Source organism: Gymnoscopelus braueri, assembly GCF_963280865.1.
Source record: "Gymnoscopelus braueri genome assembly, chromosome: 21".
Lineage (NCBI taxonomy): Eukaryota > Metazoa > Chordata > Actinopteri > Myctophiformes > Myctophidae > Gymnoscopelus > Gymnoscopelus braueri.
In genome coordinates, this window is record NC_137623.1 from 5,334,153 (window position 1) to 5,356,413 (window position 22,261).

General features: G+C 44.0%; 1 protein-coding gene across 1 annotated transcript in view; it reads left to right on the forward strand.

The window, feature by feature from the left end:
- Nucleotides 1-1,498: 1,498 nt before the first annotated feature.
- Nucleotides 1,499-22,261, forward strand: part of LOC308077415 (uncharacterized protein) — a gene marked incomplete at its 3' end in the record, with an annotated part of 58,722 nt that continues 37,959 nt past the window's right edge. The window contains exons 1-9 of the mRNA XM_080418096.1: nt 1,499-1,558; nt 4,485-4,631; nt 4,855-4,986; nt 5,557-5,658; nt 5,751-5,877; nt 13,499-13,565; nt 13,958-13,983; nt 14,850-14,920; nt 15,852-16,097. Of these exons, the coding sequence (XP_080274222.1) occupies nt 4,504-4,631; nt 4,855-4,986; nt 5,557-5,658; nt 5,751-5,877; nt 13,499-13,565; nt 13,958-13,983; nt 14,850-14,920; nt 15,852-16,097 (899 nt within the window). The 5' untranslated portion in view covers nt 1,499-1,558; nt 4,485-4,503. The remainder of the gene's footprint in view (nt 1,559-4,484; nt 4,632-4,854; nt 4,987-5,556; nt 5,659-5,750; nt 5,878-13,498; nt 13,566-13,957; nt 13,984-14,849; nt 14,921-15,851; nt 16,098-22,261) is intronic.

Consider the following 22,261-nt stretch of genomic DNA (forward strand, 5'->3'; position numbering starts at 1 on the left):
TGGGACATTAGTTGACATGGGCAACAAGCAGAAATCATAACTAGACACCTTTAGGGTCCTAAAAAAACAGATTTAAGAGATGTGTTTTTGGGGTGCTCACGGAGCCTCGAAACTCCCCTATACTACAAGTTGACACAACATAAACCAAGGTATATATTTCAAGAGTCAGAGATCACAGTAAACATCCATCCTAGCCCTGAAACATGATGTGAACCTTGGCTACATCCATCCTAAACCTTCTTCCTCCACACTGGGAGAAAAACAGTATCTGAAAGTTTGATGGGATGCTGTATTATGTGCAACTTTTGGAAGAAACCAATACCACAGGAGAAAGGGGGTGTGTGACTTTTAGAGGAATGATGTAAGACAAAATGAGAAGAATGTGTTTGACTCATAATGATATAAAATGATCATAACTACATATTATAGGGAACATTACAATAAGTAAAAGAATAAACCAACATATTAAAACTCTGTTTGTAGCATAATCATCCCCCCCCCCCTGGCTGAATGTGATGACGTCAATGCTATGCTCTGCAGTAGGAAACACCCAGGGTTGCCATGTCTGCTTATTATAAGCAGCTTGTTTGGACTTCCTTCCTATTGTTGTTTAAACCAGTGGTTCTCATTTTCATGTCAAGGACAGACAACATAATAGCCTATGTATTTGTCCATGGACCCCCATCTGAGCATATTCTGTGCCAGGGACCCCCATACAAGATCTGTGCTGTTAAAATGTTTCAAACATATTCTAAATATTCCACTTTCTTTTCTCAAGATAGTTTTTTTTTACTTAAGTAAAAGTACCAATACTGCAATAAAGAAATACTCTGTTACAAGTAAAAGTCAGGAATTCAAAATGTACTTGACTAAAAGTACAAAAGTATTGGCATCAAAATTTTGTATCAAAAGTAAAAGTACTGTTTATGCAGAATGTCGCATTTAAAATGTTCAAATGTATACAAATCTTTTGAAAATAGCCGATCTACAAGCTCACAATCTGCTATCTTCAAATGGACGAGATGTATATTGGGCTGAAGTGGTTAATGTGTTTTGTAATAATAATCAAATTATAAAAAAAAGTAACTAGTAACTAAAGTTTTCAAATAATTGTAGTGGAGTAAAAGTACAATATTTGGATCCAAGATGTAGTGGAGTAGAAGTAAAAGTATTGGAAATTGGAAATACGTAAAGTATAAATACCTCAAATTTGCACTTATGCAGTACTTGAGGTAAATGTACTTAGTTACTTTCCACCACTAGTCCTCCCCCTTACACTTTTTAACAGAGTAGATGTAATATCCTGTGTTCTGGTGAATTTGGGGAGTTTGATACCAAATCCAGGAGAAATCCAAAATGTCATTCCAGGAGTCCTCCATGAGATGAGGTTTAAATGAAGGAGACTCTGCAGAATCCAGGAGGGTTGGCAGCTAGTCTCTTCTTTTGGGCTTGTGTTCATACACCTGGCTGCTTGTTTCTGTCACACAATCTGGCAACACCGAACTGAACACTGTCAGAAGTAGGAAGTAAACACAGTCCTCCACTAAGTTCATATAGGGTGAGAGATTTATGTTAATTTAAATGTTTTATAACGTATTCTATGTTGTTAAAGTTAATGTTGTGTGTGTTATAACTAACCTTCAGTATTGTTTACAAAAGTTTGTCTAAACTTTGGATGGAGCAGTTTTTACTTTCACTTTCTACTTATTACCCTGTCTGTCTGTCTGTCTGTCTGTCTGTCTGTCTGTCTGTCTGTCTGTCTGTCTGTCTGTCTGTCTGTCTGTCTGTCTGTCTGTCTGTCTGTCTGTCTGTCTGTCTGTCAGCCTGTCTGTCTGTCTGTCTGTCTGTCTGTCTGTCTGTCTGTCTGTCTCTCTGTCAGCCTGTATGTCTGTCTGTCTGTCAGCCTGTCTGTCTGTCTGTCTGTCTGTCTGTCTGTCTGTCTGTCTGTCTGTCTGTCTGTCTGTCTGTCTGTCTGTCTCTCTGTCAGCCTGTCTGTCTGTCTGTCTGTCTGTCTGTCTGTCTGTCTGTCTGTCTGTCTGTCTGTCTGTCTGTCTGTCTCTCTGTCAGCCTGTCTGTCTGTCAGCCTGTCAGCCTGTCTGTCTGTCTGTCTGTCTGTCTGTCTGTCTGTCTGTCTGTCTGTCTGTCTGTCTGTCTCTCTGTCAGCCTGTCTGTCTGTCTGTCTGTCTGTCTGTCTGTCTGTCTGTCTGTCTGTCTGTCTGTCTGTCTGTCTGTCTGTCTGTCTGTCTGTCTGTCTGTCTCTCTGTCTGTCTGTCTGTCTGTCTGTCTGTCTGTCTCTCTGTCTGTCTGTCTGTCTGTCTGGACCTGCCGGACCAGCCGGACCTCAAAAGTATGCTAATTGGTCGGGCCGAGCCGAGCCTCGGGCAAAAAAAAAAAAAAAAAAAAAAAAAAAAAATTTTATAATATATTTTTGAATTCTGTTCTGTCTGAATGTGTATTTATCTATTATGAAGATGGCGCTGACGGCGCTGACTTACTGGCGTTAACTTGCACTGTGCCGCTCACGCTCACTGAGCCAGCAGCAGAGCGAGAGAGAGTAAAAAAAAAGCGATTCTGGGCGAGCGTTCTGGTGGTAAACAGAACACTCGCCCCAAAACACACTCACCCCCATTCATTTCGCGGACAGAGGCCGCCGGATTAGACCCGGGCGAGTGTGTTTGGGGACGAGCGTTCTTGTAATCCATTGCCGCATATGTAGCCATGGTTCACATTCATGTTTCAGGGCTACCGCATGATGCATCCATATCAAGGGCCCTTTTAATACAAAAACCCACGGCAATTTCGGTCTACAGTACACCAACCTTCAACAATAGTGTACATTCAGTGGTCAGGTTCGTTCAGAAATCAATTGAAGAACGCAGGAGCGAGCTTTCCATATATAGCCACGCGCGAGAACGTGCATACACGCAGTACACTACACATGTGTCGTTGTTGACGTTGGATGGTTTTACTTTTAATTTGAAGGTTTAACAGCATATGTGCAATGTGTTTTTGTGAGTTAAGATAACTGACCGGCGTGCTCTATGCCATCGTGCTGTGTTAAGTTACACAAGTGGCAGAAACGGTGCTTTCTGATTTTCACAATACAATGTAATCCACCCGCGGCCGCGTTTAGTTCAGTATTATAATATTTTTCACCCAACGCGTGTAAACTTAAGCTAATAGGTTAACAACAGTCTCGAGTCGGTCTCAGACAGTCAGGGGGGGCGGGGACGGGACAAAGACTCGGTGGAGAGAGGCAGAGAAATGCAGACGATGCATTGCATTGCACAGAGGTGCGTGAGCAAGACAAGGATTTAACTTCATTTAAATGAGCACAGTGTAAGCACAGTGTAATTAATGTCAGTCAGCGCCGTCAGCGCCATCTTCATAATAGATAAATACACATTCAGAACATAATAATAATAATAATATATAATAATAATAGCCCAGTTAGGGCCGAGCCTTAATTTTCAGGCCCGTTGAGAACTCTAGTGTGTGTGCGTGCGTGCGTTTGTGCGTGTGTATTGTAGAAGTCAGATCAGGACATTAAACCATTATAATTACAACTAGTTTGTAGCTTGTGTTGCAGATTAAACTTCTTCATAGATTTCATAGATAGTTTCATAGACTTGTTGACAGATCTATCATCAGTGTTGTGTTAATAATGGTTTTGTTTGTTTGTTTTTTTACACATGTGCTGCCACTGGCTTCCGATTTGTTTAATATCTGTGTTATTTGCATACAACAACAACAGTAACAGGTGTGACAGTGCAATCACAGTAGTTAAGTAGCAGGTGTGATACTTTCCACAGCCACAAGTAAATGAGTCACGCTGCTTCAGCCACACAGTTTTGTTATCTCCTGCCTACACACTGTGTTTCTGTTCTACATAGAGCCTTGGAAACTATTGTCTTTTTACGGATATAAATCTGATATTCTTCAAGTAAAGTTCAAGAAAAGTTACGCCTTGTCCTCTTTTTTGGAGATGTGGATTTCTCGTTTGCTATCTGTCTAGTACTGTACAGATTCATGGTATAAGGGCAGAGTACATTATATTTTATATTAATAAGTTGGATTCATGTTCATGTGTATTTTCAGACATTTAACCACTTAAACCCTCAATACTTAATAGTAAACTTGACCTTTGTCTCTGTACTTGGTCACACAAAGATATGGTGGCCCCCCTGCAGTAACTATGAGGACCCCCTAGGGGTCCCGGACCCCCTGTTGAAAACCCATGCTATAGGGAAAGCGGCTTTATGTGACTTTTTATGGTATGATCTATGACATAACTAGAATATTATGTTAGAAGACTGTTATTAAATGTGTGTAACTACATACCAGTATAACATACTGTAATAATAGTATACTATTTAAAAAAGTTATGTTTCTTTTTTTCAGCTTCAATGTGCATGATGTCACTCATATCTTGTATTCATCATTTCTTGTTTCCTGATGTGTTTCATTGACTGTAACGTTGACAGGTTTAATAAAGACCTAAAGATGAGTCAGTGTGTGGAGAGAGAGGAGGAGGGATCTGACAGACCAGAGTCTCCTACATCCAGCTGTGTGTCTATGAAGAGTGACCGGTCTAAAGAAAAACCTCCTGAACCTGGACCTTCACACACACAGTATGTGAATCAGATATATTATATACCCTGGTCTCTGGTAAACACTGTTATAGATGTTATAGAGCCCCCCCCGGCATGTGTTTTGGATCACACTGAATGAGCTTGTAGATTACATGTCGGTTTCCACGTGTCATCATCATTTTTATTATTTCATTATTATTAAATATGAAGTAATGTAATTTATACACAAATAACTTGACTCTTGTCTTTGTCTGTTTGTCAGGACAAAAAGACCAGCAAAACCAACCACTGATGATGAAGACTGGATATGTAGAGTCTGTGACTACAGGAACACTGCTGAGGATTTAAGATGCAGACGCTCACCCTGCACTATGACAAAGATCATATCCACAAGGTAACGTTGGCTCTATGTCTGCTTTCTTTCTTTCTTTCTTTCTTTCTTTCTTTCTTTCTTTCTTTGTGAACATTTCTCTGATTATGTCTATATGTATGAACAGAGACACTATGAATGAATTCATGTTTGGAGGAGGAGGAGGAGGAGGAGGAGGAGGAGGAGGAGGAGGAGGAGGAGGGGGAGGAGGAAGAGGATGATAGGAGGAGGGGGATGATGAGAAGGAGGAGGAAGAGGATGAAAGGAGGAGGAAGAGGATGATAGGAGGAGGAGGAGGAGGAGAGGAGGAGGAGGAGGAGGAGGAAGAGGATGATTAGGAGGAGGAAGAGTATGATAGGAGGAGGAGGAGGAGGAGGAGGAGGAGGAGGAGGAGGAGGAGAGTAGGAGGATAGGAGGAGGAGGAAGAGGAGGAAGAGGATGATAGGAGGAGGAGGAGGAGGAGGAGGAGGAGGAGGATAGGAGGAGGTGTATATATATATATATATAATATCATAATAATAATAATGTGTTCCTCATTGTTTCTCCCTCCTCTTTCTATGTCTCTGTGTTTTTCTATCATTGTCTTTCTCTCAGCTTGGACTCCATCACAGGCCTCCCTCTCTCTGCAGCATACATGAGGAAGTTTTGGCATAAATACATCACACAGAGGGACCGTGTCTACCATATCCGCTGTCTGTGAGTGTTCATCACACAGAAAGGAGAACCAATACAATGTGTTCTCACCATCTTCTAGACCCCAGACCAACTGACTTTGTCTCTTTCATTAGTGTGTGTTGGTGTGTGTTGGTGAGCAGTGAAGGGGTCATGTCAACAGGAGATCCAGCTGAGGACATTAACCAGGTGACTGATGCTCAGAACATAGAGAGGAACATATATGAGTCAGCTAACAGCAAGGTATGAACCTAATATTCTCTCCATGACATTTATTTACATGTTCTAATGAATACATGAGCTACAATGCAACGTGTAAGATTTATTGTCTCCGCCAGGCCGAAAGGCATGGCGAGAGAGTATGTTTTACCCCCTGTCCGTCCGTCCGTGTGTCCATCTGTCTGCGATCAGCTAATCTCTGGCACCGTTGGCCCGCTCTCTGCGAAACTGTGCACACACACTCCCTGGATGCCAATTCAGAACCTCTGCCCCAGATTTTTCACATGGGCATGTTATAGCGCCACCAGGAGGTCGATTTGTGCAAACCACATTTTTGGATATTACTCATACAGATTTTATCCAAACATCACGCAAATCGATACACAGTATCTCTATAGTCATGTGATCAACCCGGATCTGTCTGATTTTCAATTTTCCATCCTGATTTGCTAAAAACGGCCTCCAAAGTTTGCAGTAGTGCTCCGTTTTGAACAAAATGCCTCAAATCATGAACACAGCATGTGATTCCAGTGAAACTTTGCACGCATATTTCCACTATGCCGAGGAAGACATGCCACTTGAATATTTTAGAATCAGCCTCATGGTGGCGCTATAACAGGCCGATTCATGTTTTTACCTATAACTGCACCGTTCTGTGTAAAACTTTGTATGCACACTCCCTAGAGGTCAAGGAAAAACCTTTGCCCTGCATTTTTAACATCTGCCTTTTACAGCGCCACCAGGAGGCCGACTTATGTAAAACACATTTTTTTATATTACTCCTTCCGATTTGATCTCTATAGTCATGTGATCAAGACGGATGTATTTGATTTTTCATATTCCATCCTGTTTTGAACAAAATGCCGCAAATCATGAACGCAGCGTCCTATTGCGGTCAAACTTTGCACTCACATTCACACTATGTTGAGGAACAAATGCCACCTTTTTAACATTCGCCTGTTATAGCGCCACCAGCAGGTCCAATTTAGCAAACAATTTTTTTTTAACAGGATGCCTCAAATCATGAATGCAGTGTCCAATTGCCGTGCCAGGCTTAAGAAGAAATGGCACCCTTTTCACATTGGCCTATTATAGCGCCACCAGGAGGCCACAATAACCTACCTGACCTGGCGGAGACTTGTGCTCCGAGGAGCACTTTTTCTAGTTTGTTCATCATTCAGTGACATAAAAAAAAAAACAATAATCAAAATGTGTCTAAAATAGGATTGCCAGGTAACCACATGAACCCTAGCGTCCTTATTCTGAGGTGAACAGAAAATAGTTGATCTACAAGCTTACAATGCATCACAATCAGCTATTTTAGGCAAACAGATTTGATGTTGAGAGAATAAAGCATCGGGCCTAGTTCAGAGCCCTGGGGGATCCCGTTCAACTATGTATAAAGGGTTAATTATCGTTGTTGTCGGGCAGAAACCTTGTATCTCCACGTTTCAACCCCCCCCCCCCCATAACTTAATGCCCCATTTCATCATAGAAGATTGTCACTCAAAAGTAGTGAAAATAGCAGATCTACAAGCTCACAATGCCTCACGATGCGACACGTTGTGGACTTGTAGTTTAACTCTATTAATAATATAAACCCTATATACTTAAAGACGGGGTGCCGTGATTTTCAGTGATTTTTTCCCCCCCTAAAACATAATCATCAGGTATTATGGTTATACTAGGAGGAAGATTTTTTTCAAAAAAGTGTACAGAAATTGTTAAAATATTTTTTTTATGTGGACACGCCTCCAGTTCATTAAGTATACCTGGTTCTCACCTTAGCACCTCCTCCACAACATTGGCACCACCCACCTGTCCTAGTCCCTCCTCCTCCTCATGCCCACACCTGTTGTGTTATGATAATGAGGGGGAGGGTATATATTTACTATGTCACTAAAGGGCTGTTTTTCTATTGGCACGTTTGACCCTCAAGGTTTCAGCCTCCAGGTAGAAACCCAAAATAGTCAGAGAAGACTTAATGAAGGGGGGGCTTAATGAAGTTCTATCAACCTCATGGACACATAAAAAACCGAAAAAGTGCAAAACCATGGCACTAGCTCTTTAAATTCAACAGGGTTTCTCAGGGGTCTATTCTTAGCCCTCTACAGTCCCTCTACAGATCTAAACGACGCCAGCTGCCCGGTGAGTCTGTACACCAATATTTGGCTAACCTGCGGGGGCTGGCTGGCTCATGCAAGTTTGGCGCGCTACAGGATGAAATGATACGTGACCAACTGATTGAACACACAAATAACGTGAAAGTGTGTGAGAGACTATTAATGGAAAAAGATGAACTGTTGCTGTCTGAGGCAGTTGCCATTGCATTTAAAGTTGAGAGTGCAGCTGAGTGTGCAGCTACTTTCGCTGCTACACGGCAAGTGCTGTGTAGCAGCCGGGCAGCCTCGTCCATCCAGCATCCAGCCGGGCAGCCTCGTCCGATCTCTCTCTAAATCCGCTACTGGACCCTGACTCCGCAGCTGTGATGCATCTGGAGCGACGTCAGCGCCCTCGGCCCCATCCACAACCACAACAGCTCTGCGGTAACTGCGGGTCTCGGTCGCATGCCTCAAGAGCCCAAAGCTGCCCTGCCCGTGGCCAGTCATGTCGTAACTGCGGTAAGCTAAATGATTTCGCTGCTGTCTGTCGCTCTGCCCCGGCCCGCCCATGGGACCAGGACTCCCAGTCTGGTCCCACCATTATACACAATGTGACCTCAGGTGCAGTGCCCTTCAAATCATGTTCAGTCTACCTCAACGATGTGTGCAACCGTCTGCTGGTGGACACCGGTGCAGGCTGGTCTCTCCTGAACATTGATACATACAATAACTTTTTCGGTTCTGCCCTTTATGGTTATGGAGGGTCTGGAATCGACTTAGTAGGGTCTCTCCAGGTGAATGTCAGCTACGGGACCAAGACTGTGCCTGGTTTTGGCAGCAGAAGTGGCCGTCACTGTTTCATGGTCTGGGCTGCCTCTCTGCTTTCGCTCATCAACCCCTCCTCAACCCCTCAGTTAAGCCTGTCATCCAGCCGCTGCGCCGCATCCCGCTGGCTTCACCATGGGTTTCAAACCTGGTGGTGGCAAAGAAGAAGTCGTGGGCCCTGCGTGTCTGTGTGGACCTGCGTGCAGTTAATAAGGCGGTGGTCCCAGACCAGTACCCCCTCCCCACATCAGAGGAGCTCACAGCTCAGTTCTACGGCTCCACAGTGTTTACCAAACTCGACCTCAGACAGGGGTACCTGCAGGTGCCTATTCAACCCAGCAGCAGAAACCTCACAGCCTTTGTCACACATGCCGGGGTGTTTAGCTACACCCGGATGCCGTTCGGCCCCTGCTCTGCTCCTAGCTGCTTCCAGAAAGTCATGGTCTCTGTGCTAGCTGGCATACCAGGCGTGGCCATATACCTGGACGATATTGTGGTGCACGGGCCCACGGCTGACGTTCATGACGAACGACTCAACAGGGTTTTTGCAGCCCTGGCCAAGTACACCCTGACTCTCAATACTGAAAAGTGTGTCCTCTCGAAAAATCGAGTTTGTGTGGTTCCGACTGTCTGCAGGTGGCATAACTCCACTTCAGTCCAACATGGACGCCATTCAGGCCATCCCAGAACCCGGCTCAGCTGCCCAGGTCGCCTCGCTCTTGGGCATGGCCGGATACTATTTAAAGTTTCTCCCACAGTACTCTGACACCACAGCCCCCCTGCGTCGGCTGCTGCGTAAGGTTGAGCCGTGGGTGTGGTCTCGGGCGTGCAGTGACGCTGTACGTGCCCTCAAAACGCAACTTACTTCTCCCCCAGTGTTGGCCCACTTTGACATCGCCAGCCCCACCCTCGTGACCTGTGACGCATCATCTATAGCGATAGGAGCTGTGCTGTCACAGATCCAGAACGGGGTCGAGAAACCCATTGCCTTCGCTTCCCGTGCCCTTAACCAGACTGAGCAGCGGTACTCCGTGGGCGAGCGTGAGGCATTAGCCTGCATCTGGGCCTGTGAGCGGTGGCACCTCTACCTCTATGGCCGCTCTTTCACTCTCAGGACAGACCACCAGGCTCTTACGGCGCTGCTGTCCACGTCCAGGACGGGCCACAGACCACTCAGGCTGCACCGCTGGTATGACCGCCTCCGCCAGTACAATTTTGAGCTGAAGTTCACCCCAGGCAGAGATAATGTTGTGGCTGACCTTCTGTCCCACGCTGTCCCTAGCCCAGCCCCAGTCCTACATGTCGGCACTGACTGTATTGAACAGGACATTATTAACATGTTGCACACGCCCCTCCAGGCCACTGTCTCTCTGCAGGAGCTCAAGGACGCCTCTGAACAGGACCCCCTCCTTTCCCTGCTCTGCACCTACATCCACGATGGCTGGCCTCCTGTGGTCCCGGGGGAGCTGGCCGCATTCTCCCGTGTGCGACAGGAGCTTTCCTGCTGGAACGACACCTGTGTGGCACGGGGGCTGTGCACAGTGATCCCTGGTACCCTACGGGCACGCGTATTATCCATGGCGCACGAGGGCCACCTGGGCATTGTGAAGCTGAAACAACGCTGCAGAGACCTGGTGTGGTGGCCAGGGATAGATAAAGACATCGAGGCCTTGGTCAAGGACTGCGCCGCCTGCCTCGTTAGTGGCAAGACTGGCCACCAGCCGACCCCGCCCATGTAGCCTCTCGCCTGGCCCTCTACACCCTGGGATCACCTACAGCTGGACGTCTGTGGTGAGATCAATGGAGTTCCACACCATCAGCGCTTCCTGGTGGTCGCCTACGACCTGCATTCAAAATGGCCGGAAGTCACTCCTACCGGTTCTGTGACCTCTCAGGTCATGATTGATTTCCTGGACTCTCTCTTCACTCGCTGGGGCCTTCCCCGGACCATTATGACGGACAATGGCCCTCAGATGGTCTCCGCAGAGTTCACTAATTACCTCCACATTAACACATTCCATGCCAGAGTTTAATCTCATAATGTACTCACCAGTGCCAGCGTTTTATTGTTGTTTTTTTGTTTTTTTCATGTCGCCACAGACCTCGCTAAATAAGTTAAAAGTGCGCGTTCATTTGGTTCTAAACACACAGCGGATCCGTGAGAAACGGCCAGCGAAAACAGTTTCCAAATGCGAGCCGCCATCTTGAAGATACAGCCGATCAACGGTAAACAGTGATCAGCGAGGAGAAAAACAACAACCGAGAAAATCGAGTTTTAAACAGGATCCCAGACAGGAAGCGGATACGATCGAAAAAACCGGAACCCGAATAATTCTGTTTCCGACCGGAAACCGGAAACGGAAATGGATAAAAAAAAATCGGAAAGTGCACCTGGGGCACTTTCAATGGGAATCGGCGGTTCGCGTAGATCTACGCGACTGGCACGCTGCGGCTTTAAATAGGTTCGCGTAGATCTACGCGATTGGCATTCAATGTGTTAAGGGTACTGCATACTATCACCCCCAGGCCAACGGTGGCGTTGAACGCTTCAACCAGTCCCTGAAAAACGGCATCAGGGAACACATGGCCCAAGTGTGCTCCTTCTCTCAGGCCGTCCGTCACACTCTACTGCACTACAGGGCCACCGAGCACTCGACCACGGGTGTCTCCCCAGTAGAGATGCGCGGATGGCCTCTCATGGTCATCCGAATCCGCGGTACAAATTAATTATCCATCCGTTACCCAACCGCAATAATTATATTATCCAATTTTAATATCCGCATCCGCACCAACCGTTTTTCCCGTAGGTCAAAATATTATTATTTTCTGGTATTCCCCGTTAGTTTTAGTATTAGTTGTGCGATGCGATCACAAAATGCATTGATTTAGCCTATGGAATGTCGGTGCGGCATCCAACTGTGCGGCATCCAACATACAGAGCGCACTGCTCTTCAGCGCAGCACAGCAGCACCGGTTAAAAAAAAAGAAAAAAGACGCACCGACATTCCATAGGCTAAATCAATGCATTTTGTGATCGCATCGCACAGAGGCTGCTCTACACACTCACACAGACACAAGCACGCAGAGATTTAGCTATTTTATGGATAGATATATTAGATGTCATTAATTTATTTACCGCAATGTTTCACCCGCGGTTTATCCGATATTAATTAATAATTATATTTGATTGACCCAAATCCACCCAAACTGCGGTTAACTGCGGCAACCGCGGCTAAAACCGCGATCCGCGCATCTCTACTCCCCAGTCTCCCTCATGCTGGTCCGAGAGCTCACCCTGCCCCTTGACAGGCTCCGTTCCCCTACGCCCCTTTCCCCGCCCCTTTCACCTTCCCCTGTGGTCAAGGCCTCAGTCCCCCGTCAGCAGGCTCAGATGAAGCACCGCTTTGACCAGTCGAAACGGGCCAGGGCGCCAGTCATCGCCGCCTCCGACTGGGTCAGGGTCCGTCGGCCTCACCGGGACAATAAAATGGCCTCGTTCTGGTCCTCCCCCATTCAAGTTGCCCGCCAGCTGGGCCCCGCCACCTACCTCCTCAACGATGGCTCTCGTTGGCACTCCAGCCGTCTACGAAAGGTCCCTGCTCCGCCACACACGGCTGTTGACCCGGTGCCTTTAGCTGCACCTGCACAGGTCATGGACATTCCTCGGCCTGCTCGGCCTCAGCCCTGTGCCTCCCCACGTCCTGCTCGAGTGCGTTCGCGCCCTGCCCACTTACAGGACTGCTGCTCTGTTCGATTGTGCTGCGCTCGTTTAGCCTTGCCTGTTGTTGTGAGTGTGGGGATATTCGGGGATCGATTACTCAAGTCTCACGTTGTTGTGATGGTGTTGTTGTTATGCTGCTCTCCTGAAAGTTAGAAGTAAAGTGAAGTTCTCTGGCAAACTGTGTCATGGCCTGATCATTCACAAACACAACAGACTGCACAAATGATCCTAAATGGTCAAATCCCTTTAATCACTCACCTCAGCAATATAACTCTCACTCTCTCTCTTGTTAGCTTGTAGAACAGATCTACAAGCTAACAACACGTTGTAAGATCTGTTCTTTTTGCACACGCATGCATCCAAAGGTCCCTCCCCCTTTTAACTGCCTGCTCTTGGCAGCGCAGCATGACACACAGAGGAGTTCTAAATTAGACGTCTTTCAAATTCAGTAAATAAACGTTATAAACTTGACCGGACAGAGAAAATTCCAGGGTACACCCGGCCAACATTTTGGATGTGTAGAGCATAGAACATTAGTTCATCTTAAGATCTATGTTGTTGATCCTCTGTCGGCGACGTCTGGGAATATACTGTAATGATCAATGGAATGACGTGAACGTAAATGTGTGCACCGTCCTTCATTCAAGATACGCACGCACAGTCGCACACACACTTTGTGACACACCTAACATTTATGCTATTGTTTTCACTACAGTTAACGGGTGGGGCTACTTCAGATACACTAATTGAATTCACTTTATCGCTCAAATACCGGCAGAAGTGGATGTCTCAGTGGTGCATAAGTTAACACAGTTTTCCACTTGGGGTGATTTGACGGCGTGATAAATATGATGTGTGGCGTGAGTGCGTGTGAAGAGGGTCATTTACGTGTGTTTCACGCTCATTGTGTGAGAGTTGTCAGCTCTGGTTAAGGAACAGTGTGTTAACACTTGATGTAGCTTCACTCTGTTATTGTCTGTTGATGTGTGAAATACAGGAGCAATACAATATACAGATGTATGCGAAGATCTCTAAGCTGATGTGGAAGCGTCGGAGGAAGATGGGTAGGCTTCTAGCCACACACACACACACACACACACACACACTCACTCACTCACTCACTCACTCACTCACTCACTCACTCACTCACTCACTCACTCACTCACTCACTCTCTCTGTCTCACAGAATGTTCATATATGAGCTGTCCAGAATAGTGAGTCTAGGGTTGATGTGGTTAAACTAACATGTTCACACTGTGTCCATTTAACTCTTACTTCATACTGGAGGGGGAGGGGCTAACCTCCAAGTGTGATGTCAGAACAAAATGGCCGCTGTGTGAATATGGTTAATTGAGTTTACAGTGATATTTATGTACAGTCATAAAACAATGTATCAGACCTCATGTCTTCTATACTAATCATGTGTAATGAATGTTTGTTTGTTGTTCTTCTGTAGGGAAGATGAAGTCCATGAGTGACGAGGTAATCATAGTTTGGCATTTAACATTGATTTGATTTAGTTCTGACTTTTATTTATCCAAAAATTCAGTTTATTTTTGATTCACACATACATACAATTCTATGCAGTAAATATGACGTTTACAGAGGTTTATTTTTAGCAGAGAGACAGACAGACAGACAGTCAGTCAGTCAGTCAGACAGACAGACAGACAGACAGACAGACAGACAGACAGACAGACAGACAGACAGACAGACAGACAGACAGACAGACAGACAGACAGACAGACAGACAGACAGACAGACAGACAGACAGACAGACAGAGCGCAACGTACACAGAGGTTCACATTATCTCCTCCAGTTCTCATCCCCTCTGAACACTCTGACTAACCAGTAGGACCACAGTACACATGGAGATTAACTATGAATGACTATAATATAGTCATTGTTAATCTCCACAATGACCACAGTATATGTGCAGATATTTAAAACTACAAATTGTTAAAAAAAAACAGGAAACATGTCAAGTATCCTCAGAGCTTCATCAACAATGTGACCCCATTTACTTAAATTGAACGGGATCCCTCAGGGGTCTATTCTTGGCCCCTTAGCCTACCCTTTTCCCTTTGCACCAAATCTCTTCACCGGAAGGATAGCAGATCTACAAGTGTCACAATGCTTTGTGTTTTTTTTCTTCCAGAATAGGGAAGCTAGGGTTCATGAGGTTAATAGTGTTCTACTTACATTAAACTGTTATACCTAGTGAGGCCCTGATCTGTTCGGTCTTTTATTTTGAAATACAGGAAGGAAAAGTTAATTCCAACCAATGTTAAGGAACAGTCTGTTTTTGTAGTTTGACTCTCATTGTCTGTTTATGTGTGAAATACAGGCTGCATACAGACACCTGTGGGATGAGAAGAGGTCTGAGATGAAGGAGAAGCTGATGAGGATGGGTACTGGGTACGGAATTTTAATACTTCTCCTGTACAGTGTGATTATTTGACAGCTTTATAAAGTTACTAGTTACTTTGCAGACTTACATGCTTTTGTTTATTACCAAAGAAATGCATTAACCCCAATAACTGCAGGTTACGGTTACATAATGGTAATCTCTAGGTAGAGGAAGTAAAGATTGTTAATCAATCACTGGTGGCTTTGTTTTCTCAGACTGATAAAAGGGGGGAAAAATATCATTAAAATGTGTTTCCAAGTGTACTTGAATGGTTGATAATGTAATTGGTCCATGTAGTGTGTGGTAAACACTGCATTACAGGGATGAGTTGACTGGACTATAACTCCCACAAAGGAATACAGCTCAACGGGCTGACCACACACACACACACACACACACACACACACACACACACACACACACACACACACACACACACACACACACACACACACACACACACACACACACACACACACACACACACACACACACACATCTCTGTTGTCCGGCAGACACCAGCTAACTCCAAAATGTTCATTTTTCAGGAGTTAGGAGGTTTTGTTCATCATTGATAAGAACAGCTGAATGGACCTCCAAGCTCACAATGAGGTTGGAGGTCAAAAGGGGGTGCAGCTAACTCCACCAAAGTTAGCTGGATTTGCAGAAAGTTTGAGGATCCAATGGAGTTAGCTGGTTTTGTCAGAAGCGCTTTTTAATGCTTTTCATTGGTTCAATATTTTTTTTTACCAACACACAGACGTAAAGGGTGTTCAATAGCACTGATTTATGGAAAAACATGTAAAAGCATCAAAATGGAGTGAGCTGGTTTCTGCCGGACAGCAACGATATAATGTACATGAGTACGTATTTACGTACTCATGTACATTTCATATTCAGAATCATTGAGGAAACATTTCAACGTTTGTTTAATTTCAGAGTACATGGTGGCTATGGGTCTGGGTCAAGCAGAGCATCCTCTGGCTATGGGTCTGGGTCAAGCAGAGGATCATCAGCCTCTGGCTATGGGTCTGGGTCAAGCAGAGGATCATCAGCCTCTGGCTATGGGTCTGGGTCAAGCAGAGGATCATCAGCCTCTGGCTATGGGTCTGGGTCAAGCAGAGGATCATCATACTATGGCTATGGGTCTAGGTCGAATAAAGAACCTCGAGTTTCAGACCAAATGTAAGAATGAAATTATTTAACATTTGACACGATTCTAACTTTTACTAGAAAACACAAACATAACTTTAACATGAAAATATTCGACATGAAATAGGTAGTTATTTGATGACAATCACATTTTTTTTTTGCAATTATCGTAATCTATTGTAATTCACAGAGTTGTATTCATTAGTGTTGCTCACTGGCAAGCACTCACATTGTCCTCACTTTTGTATTTTTTTGGTTAGTTTGTTTTTACTAAAGTAAAAGTAGCAATACCAAAATATGAAAATCCGCTGTTACAAGTACACAAGTATTGTCATCAAAATATACTTAGAGTACCAAAGTAATGTCACATTAATGCGCCACATCTTTTTTTTAAAACCTTTTTATTCCCACGATTTTTTTAACCCATTTTTTTCACCCGGTGCCAATTTCCTAAGTGATCCTGGGTGCTACACCAGCCCTACACCCGCGCTACACCAGTCCCCCACAGCCTAGGGAGGCCAGGGCCGAGCTCATGCTTCCTTCAATGCATAAGAGCCAACTGACCTTCTTGTCACCTGACAGGGGAGAGTTTCCCTGGTAGGACGTAGCGCGTGGAAGGAACACGTTATTCCAACCAGTTCCTTTCCCCTCCATCAGGCGCCCCGGCTGTCATGGGGGAGGCGGTATAGCGACCAGGATAACTACATGTTTTTGTGAGGGTATTAACTACCCTAGGAGACACGGGGAGAACATGCAAACTCCACACAGAGTAGGCCCTTTCGCCAACCCCACCTAGGTTATGAGTGCGTCACATCTTTACCTGTTGTGGGCTTTTAGATCCCTTATTTTTAGGGGTGTGCCGATATATCGTCCCGCGATATATCGTCCCGCGATATATCGCGATAAATTTTCGTGACGATATGTATCGTTTTGGGGGAAAAAAATATCGTTTTTTTTTTACAATAATAATAATCAGGCATGCAAACAGCCCCGAGGTGAAAAGGGTGACAACATGTTTTTTTTTTTTCGGGTCAGGTGTCACACTATTGCCCTATTTGGATTCAAAACGGCTATTGTAGCTGAAAAGCTACAAGTTTGCATGTCTGAATAATGCAAAACAGAAATATTTGTTTGCATTTGCTTCCCCCCCCCATATATTTTCATAATAAAAAAGTGCCATTAATCGCATCGTATCGATATAGTATCGATGTCGTGAGCCCAATATCCGATATTGGGCTCACGACATCGATACTATATCGATGTCGATGTCGATACGATACCATATTGAATATCGATACGATACGATATTGAATATCGTATCGTATCGTTTCATGAAATTAGTGTATCGGCACACCCCTACTTATTTTCAAATAAGTTTCAAATTTCAAATTTCCGTTGCCTCAATAACATTACCACGCATGACCGGTACACAGTTCCACATATTCAGGATTTCTCTGTCCACCTGGCGGGGGCCACCATCTTTTCCAAGATAGATTTGGTGCATGGCTACCAACACCATCATTATCACCCCGTTTGGACTGTTTGAATTCCTGAGGATGCCTTTCGGTCTTAAAGGAGCAGCGCAGACATTTCAGTGGCTAATGGACTCTGTGCTGCGAGGTATGTCATTTTTGTTTGTTTACTTGGATGACATCCTCGTAGCCAGTGCATCTGCCGAGGAGCATCGGGGACATCTCCAGCAGCTGTTCGAGCGGCTCAACGAGCATGTACTGATTGTGAACCCAGCTAAGTGTCACTTTGGTCTGCCCACCATCGATTTTCTTGGCCACCACGTCTCTCCCCAGGGGGTGTTCCGCTACCCACCAAGTTGGAGGCCATCGGCGTTTTCCCCCGCCCCCTCACCGTCAAGCCCCTGCAAGAATACCTAGGCATGATTAATTTCTATAATAGGTTTATAGCACACGCTGCTCACCTCATGCACCCCTTGTACGAGGCGTTAAAGGGTAAGAAGGACAACGAGGACATGGACTGGTCCCCGGAGCTTGAGTTGTATCAAAAGCGAAAGTACTCATTATGCAGAATGTCCCATTTCACGTTTTCAAATGTATAAAAATCTTTTGAAAATAGCAGATCTACAAGCTCTGTGAGCTTGTAGATCTCAGCCCTATATACATTTCAGCCATTTGAAAATAGACGATCTACATTGCATTGTGATGTAAATTGTGAAAGTACTCACAAAGGAGTACTTTTACTTTTGGTACTCAAAGTACATTTTTATACTTTTGTACCTTTACTGAAATACATTTTGAATTGACTTTTACTTTTAAGGGAGTATTTCTACATTGCAGTATTGATACTTTTACTTAAGTAAAACATGTGAATACTTTTTCCACCACTGGTTATGAACAGAACTGACTATATTGGCTTGAGGTGGCCAACATGAAATCGCGCAAAGACACCGACTTAATGTTTTGAGGGCAAAAATAATAATACATTAATTTAAAACCTGAGAAAACCCACCAAAAATAATAAAAGAATAATAAAAAAACGAAGTAAAACCGAACATTTTTCGTGCACGGGACCCACTTTTGGAAATCCCCCCACCCAAGAATCCTGTCATCGGCCCTGGGTTTAGGTCAGGGGTGTGGACTTTTTTTAACAATATATCTCTCAGATCATTATACAAAGGACAAAATAAAATAAAATGGATTTCATTCTCCTCCTCATTCAAATCACAGTATTCACATATTCTATCCTCTTCAGCTACGCCCCTAAATCTTCCTGTTTCAATATGTAATGGCAGAATGCCACATCTTATCTGCGCACAAAGTGACCTCCGACTTTTAGCCAAATTATACAAAACATAATTTTCACATTTATTATCTCTTTTTAATAGACAATATGTTCTTAATTATTTTTTTTGCCAAATTTCTTCGGACCAGGTTTGTATGCATTTTGCACTGATTCTGTTTTCAAACTCCTGCACATTAACAGTTGTTCTTTGGAAATAATGTTCTTCCAGACCACTTTCCCGCAATACATCGAAGATTTCAGAGACCCATTCCCCTTCTCCAGACAGATCCCAATAAAAGATGTGACTAGCCACCCTGTTAGGTGGCAGACCAGCAACCTGTTCCAGAGACTCACCATGCTGGCCTTCCATCTAATTTCACAGGAGTCCCACCCCATATGTCCATTAAATGCTGGGATTAGTGCATACTTATGAAGTCCCAAAAATAATCAAATTGCCCGATTCTGGACACGTTCATTTAACACTCGCATGACTAGCCGGTCAATCTGGACGATTTTGAGAATTTAAAGTGGATTATCTTCTCTCAGGAAGCTCCGAGGAAGTTCCCCTTTCATGACTTTTCCTAACTATTTCATTCAAATCATCTCTGTTTTTTTTTCTTTTCTGAAACGTATTATAATTATGAAATTAGCCCCATATATACCATCCCAGCCGTTATATTTCGGCTAATTTGACCGCTCTCCCCCAGGGAAGAGCAGTTGACACCTCGAGACCCCCCGCCGACCGGCCCGCAGACCAGCAGATAACTGCTGCGTAGCGAGTCTATGTTGCCATGTCTGCTTATTATAAGTGACTTTGGGCTTGTTTTTCACGTCTTTCTATTATTATTATTATTATTATAATTATATATATAATTACATTATAATGGTAATAATTTTCTACTCCACTACAGCTCAGAGGCAAATCTTGTACTTTTACTCCACTACAATTATTTGAAAACTTTAGTTACTAGTTACTTTGCAGATATAAATATCTTTTCATACTTGTTTAGATTAGAGCTTCATGCATGTCCTTTTGTAAATTATTTTTTATTAGGTAAATATTTATATAGAAAGGTCTAACCAGGGACTGGGGTTGCAAATTAGCCTCGGCTATAAACCCCATTTACAATGCAATGGTTTCATGTTTTTATAACTTGACTCATTGTTTTTGTATTGTCCTTGTCAAATAAACATAAATAATAATAATAAAAAGGACTCACACATCAAATCACAAATCATGATGACATATAGGAGACAGACAGAAATACACACTACTGCTTCATGCCTCACTGTTTTCTCAGGGCACAACACATGCAGCAACATTTTCATAGACCTGACTGCTTATTTCTCTCGCAAAATTTGGCAACCCACTTCACCGCAAAGCGGTGGAAAAAGATCAGATCTACAAGCATACAGATTGTCACGCAGCAACTGTGTTATGCTTGAAGATCAGATATTTTGCGCAGGATTGAGCACATGTGTGAAGCATACCGATGTGTTCGCTACAGATCGCGCTGTTTCATAATGCTGTGTCAACAGATCTGATCTACAAGCATAGGGCTCGTCAGGCAGCGACTGTTTTATGTTTGTAGATCAGATATTTAGCGCAGGAGTAGAGCAGGAATGAGCACATTTGTGGAACATAGCGATGTGTTCACTTGTTGCGCTGACAGGGAGGAGGAGAGGAGACGCTTTTGTCAGGGTCTCCTCTGTCAGCCTGATAGAAGGAGACGCGTGAATATTATTATTATGAGATATCCATGTGTTTTGGACAATGGAGATAGTCACGTAATTAGACAGTGGCTTCAGCGTTCATGTAGGCTCCATGTTTCCCTCAAGAGTTTAATGTACTGCTACAGATCGCACTGTTTTATACGCTTTTTTTTATAAAGATTTTACATACAGAATCTGCAGTTACCATTACAAGTTAGCCTATTTTATAATGTTTCTGCCTGCCTACAACAACATATGTGACTGCTACTGGTCAAACCTGCCTCATGTCGCCAGCTGACAATCAGTAGATAATGAAACATTTAGATCGATTTTTTTTTTCGTGTCGTGTGATCGTGTTTTTCGTTTTTTTTTTCATATTAACACAGTTCGAATGTTGAAGAAGGCTTGTAATGCAAAAGCTAGTCGTTTTAGAATCATTAAATGGTTACATTTGTATAGCAAAGTAGGCTGCTTTTGTGCGAGTTTGTGTGTGTGTTTGTGGGTGGAGAGACACTTGGCCGAGATTTAGCATAGTGGTCTCGATTGGTCATAGCTAGGCATTGTACTCCGGTTTCACTGTCTGAGCCTATGGTCTGAGCACCGTCTTCAAGAGCCAGTGTTGCCAGGTATTTTTATTATAAGTTAGCCCCCAAGATTTTATTTGAAAATAGCAGATCTATAAGCTCACAGTGCGTCGCTTGCGATGCGACGCGTTGTGAGCTTGTAGATCTGCTATTTTCAAATAGCCGATGTATACAGTAGGGTTAAAATGCTCATGTGGCCCATAGTCGCTTTATTTTGGGCTTTTTTTCCTAGACCTGGTTCCTTATTTCTCTCATACAATCTGGCAACACTGGTCTCTGTCTGAAGCTATGGCGTTGTTGCTTAACTTTCGGCGCATAGCGAAAGTTGCTCTGATCTGCTCAGCAGAAAGGACTATTCATTCATTTTCCTCCGTGTGTTTGATGACACCCCCCCCCCCCATTTTGAGCTATACCAACCTTTCAGCTAAACAGGCCGCTCAACGTTCGTTTGAATGGAAGTATTCCACTGTATTCCACAACGTGTAGCTAGGCTAGATAGCATAGCCTCGTTAGCTCGTTGTGGCGAGTGTCTTGCCTGAACTGCAACCTGGTGTTTGGACTTTCTTCATTTACAGCCCGTACATCTACATAAACGTTCAGATTTCAAATATAAAGTGCTTAACCCATGGCCACGGATGTTACAATTATGTACGGGCCCACATAAGTACATGTATCTTCCATATTGTTCAATAAAAAGCATTTTAATCCGATCGGTGGCCATTTTATCCATTTGCTTTCAACTACGCGACCGCATTGGTTGGGAGGTGTATTGCACTCTGACACATTATAACTCTATGAGAAAATGGCCGCCGATCGGATTAAAATGCTTTTTATTGAACAATGCTGAAGATACGGGTACTTATACCCACCTGAAGTGAATTGTAACATCTGTGGCCATGGGGTAAGCACTTTATATTTGAAATCTGAACGTTTATGTAGATGTACAGGCTGTAAATGAACAAAGTGCAAACACCATGTTGCAGTTCAACAAAGACGTCACGACGACGTGTAGCAGCTGCTTATTTGCAGTGGTGGAAAGTAACTAAGTACATTTATTCAAGTACTTAAGCTCACAACGCGTCGCATCGCGACGCGTTGTGAGCTTGTAGATCTGCTATTTTCAAATATTTAGTACTTTTACTTTTG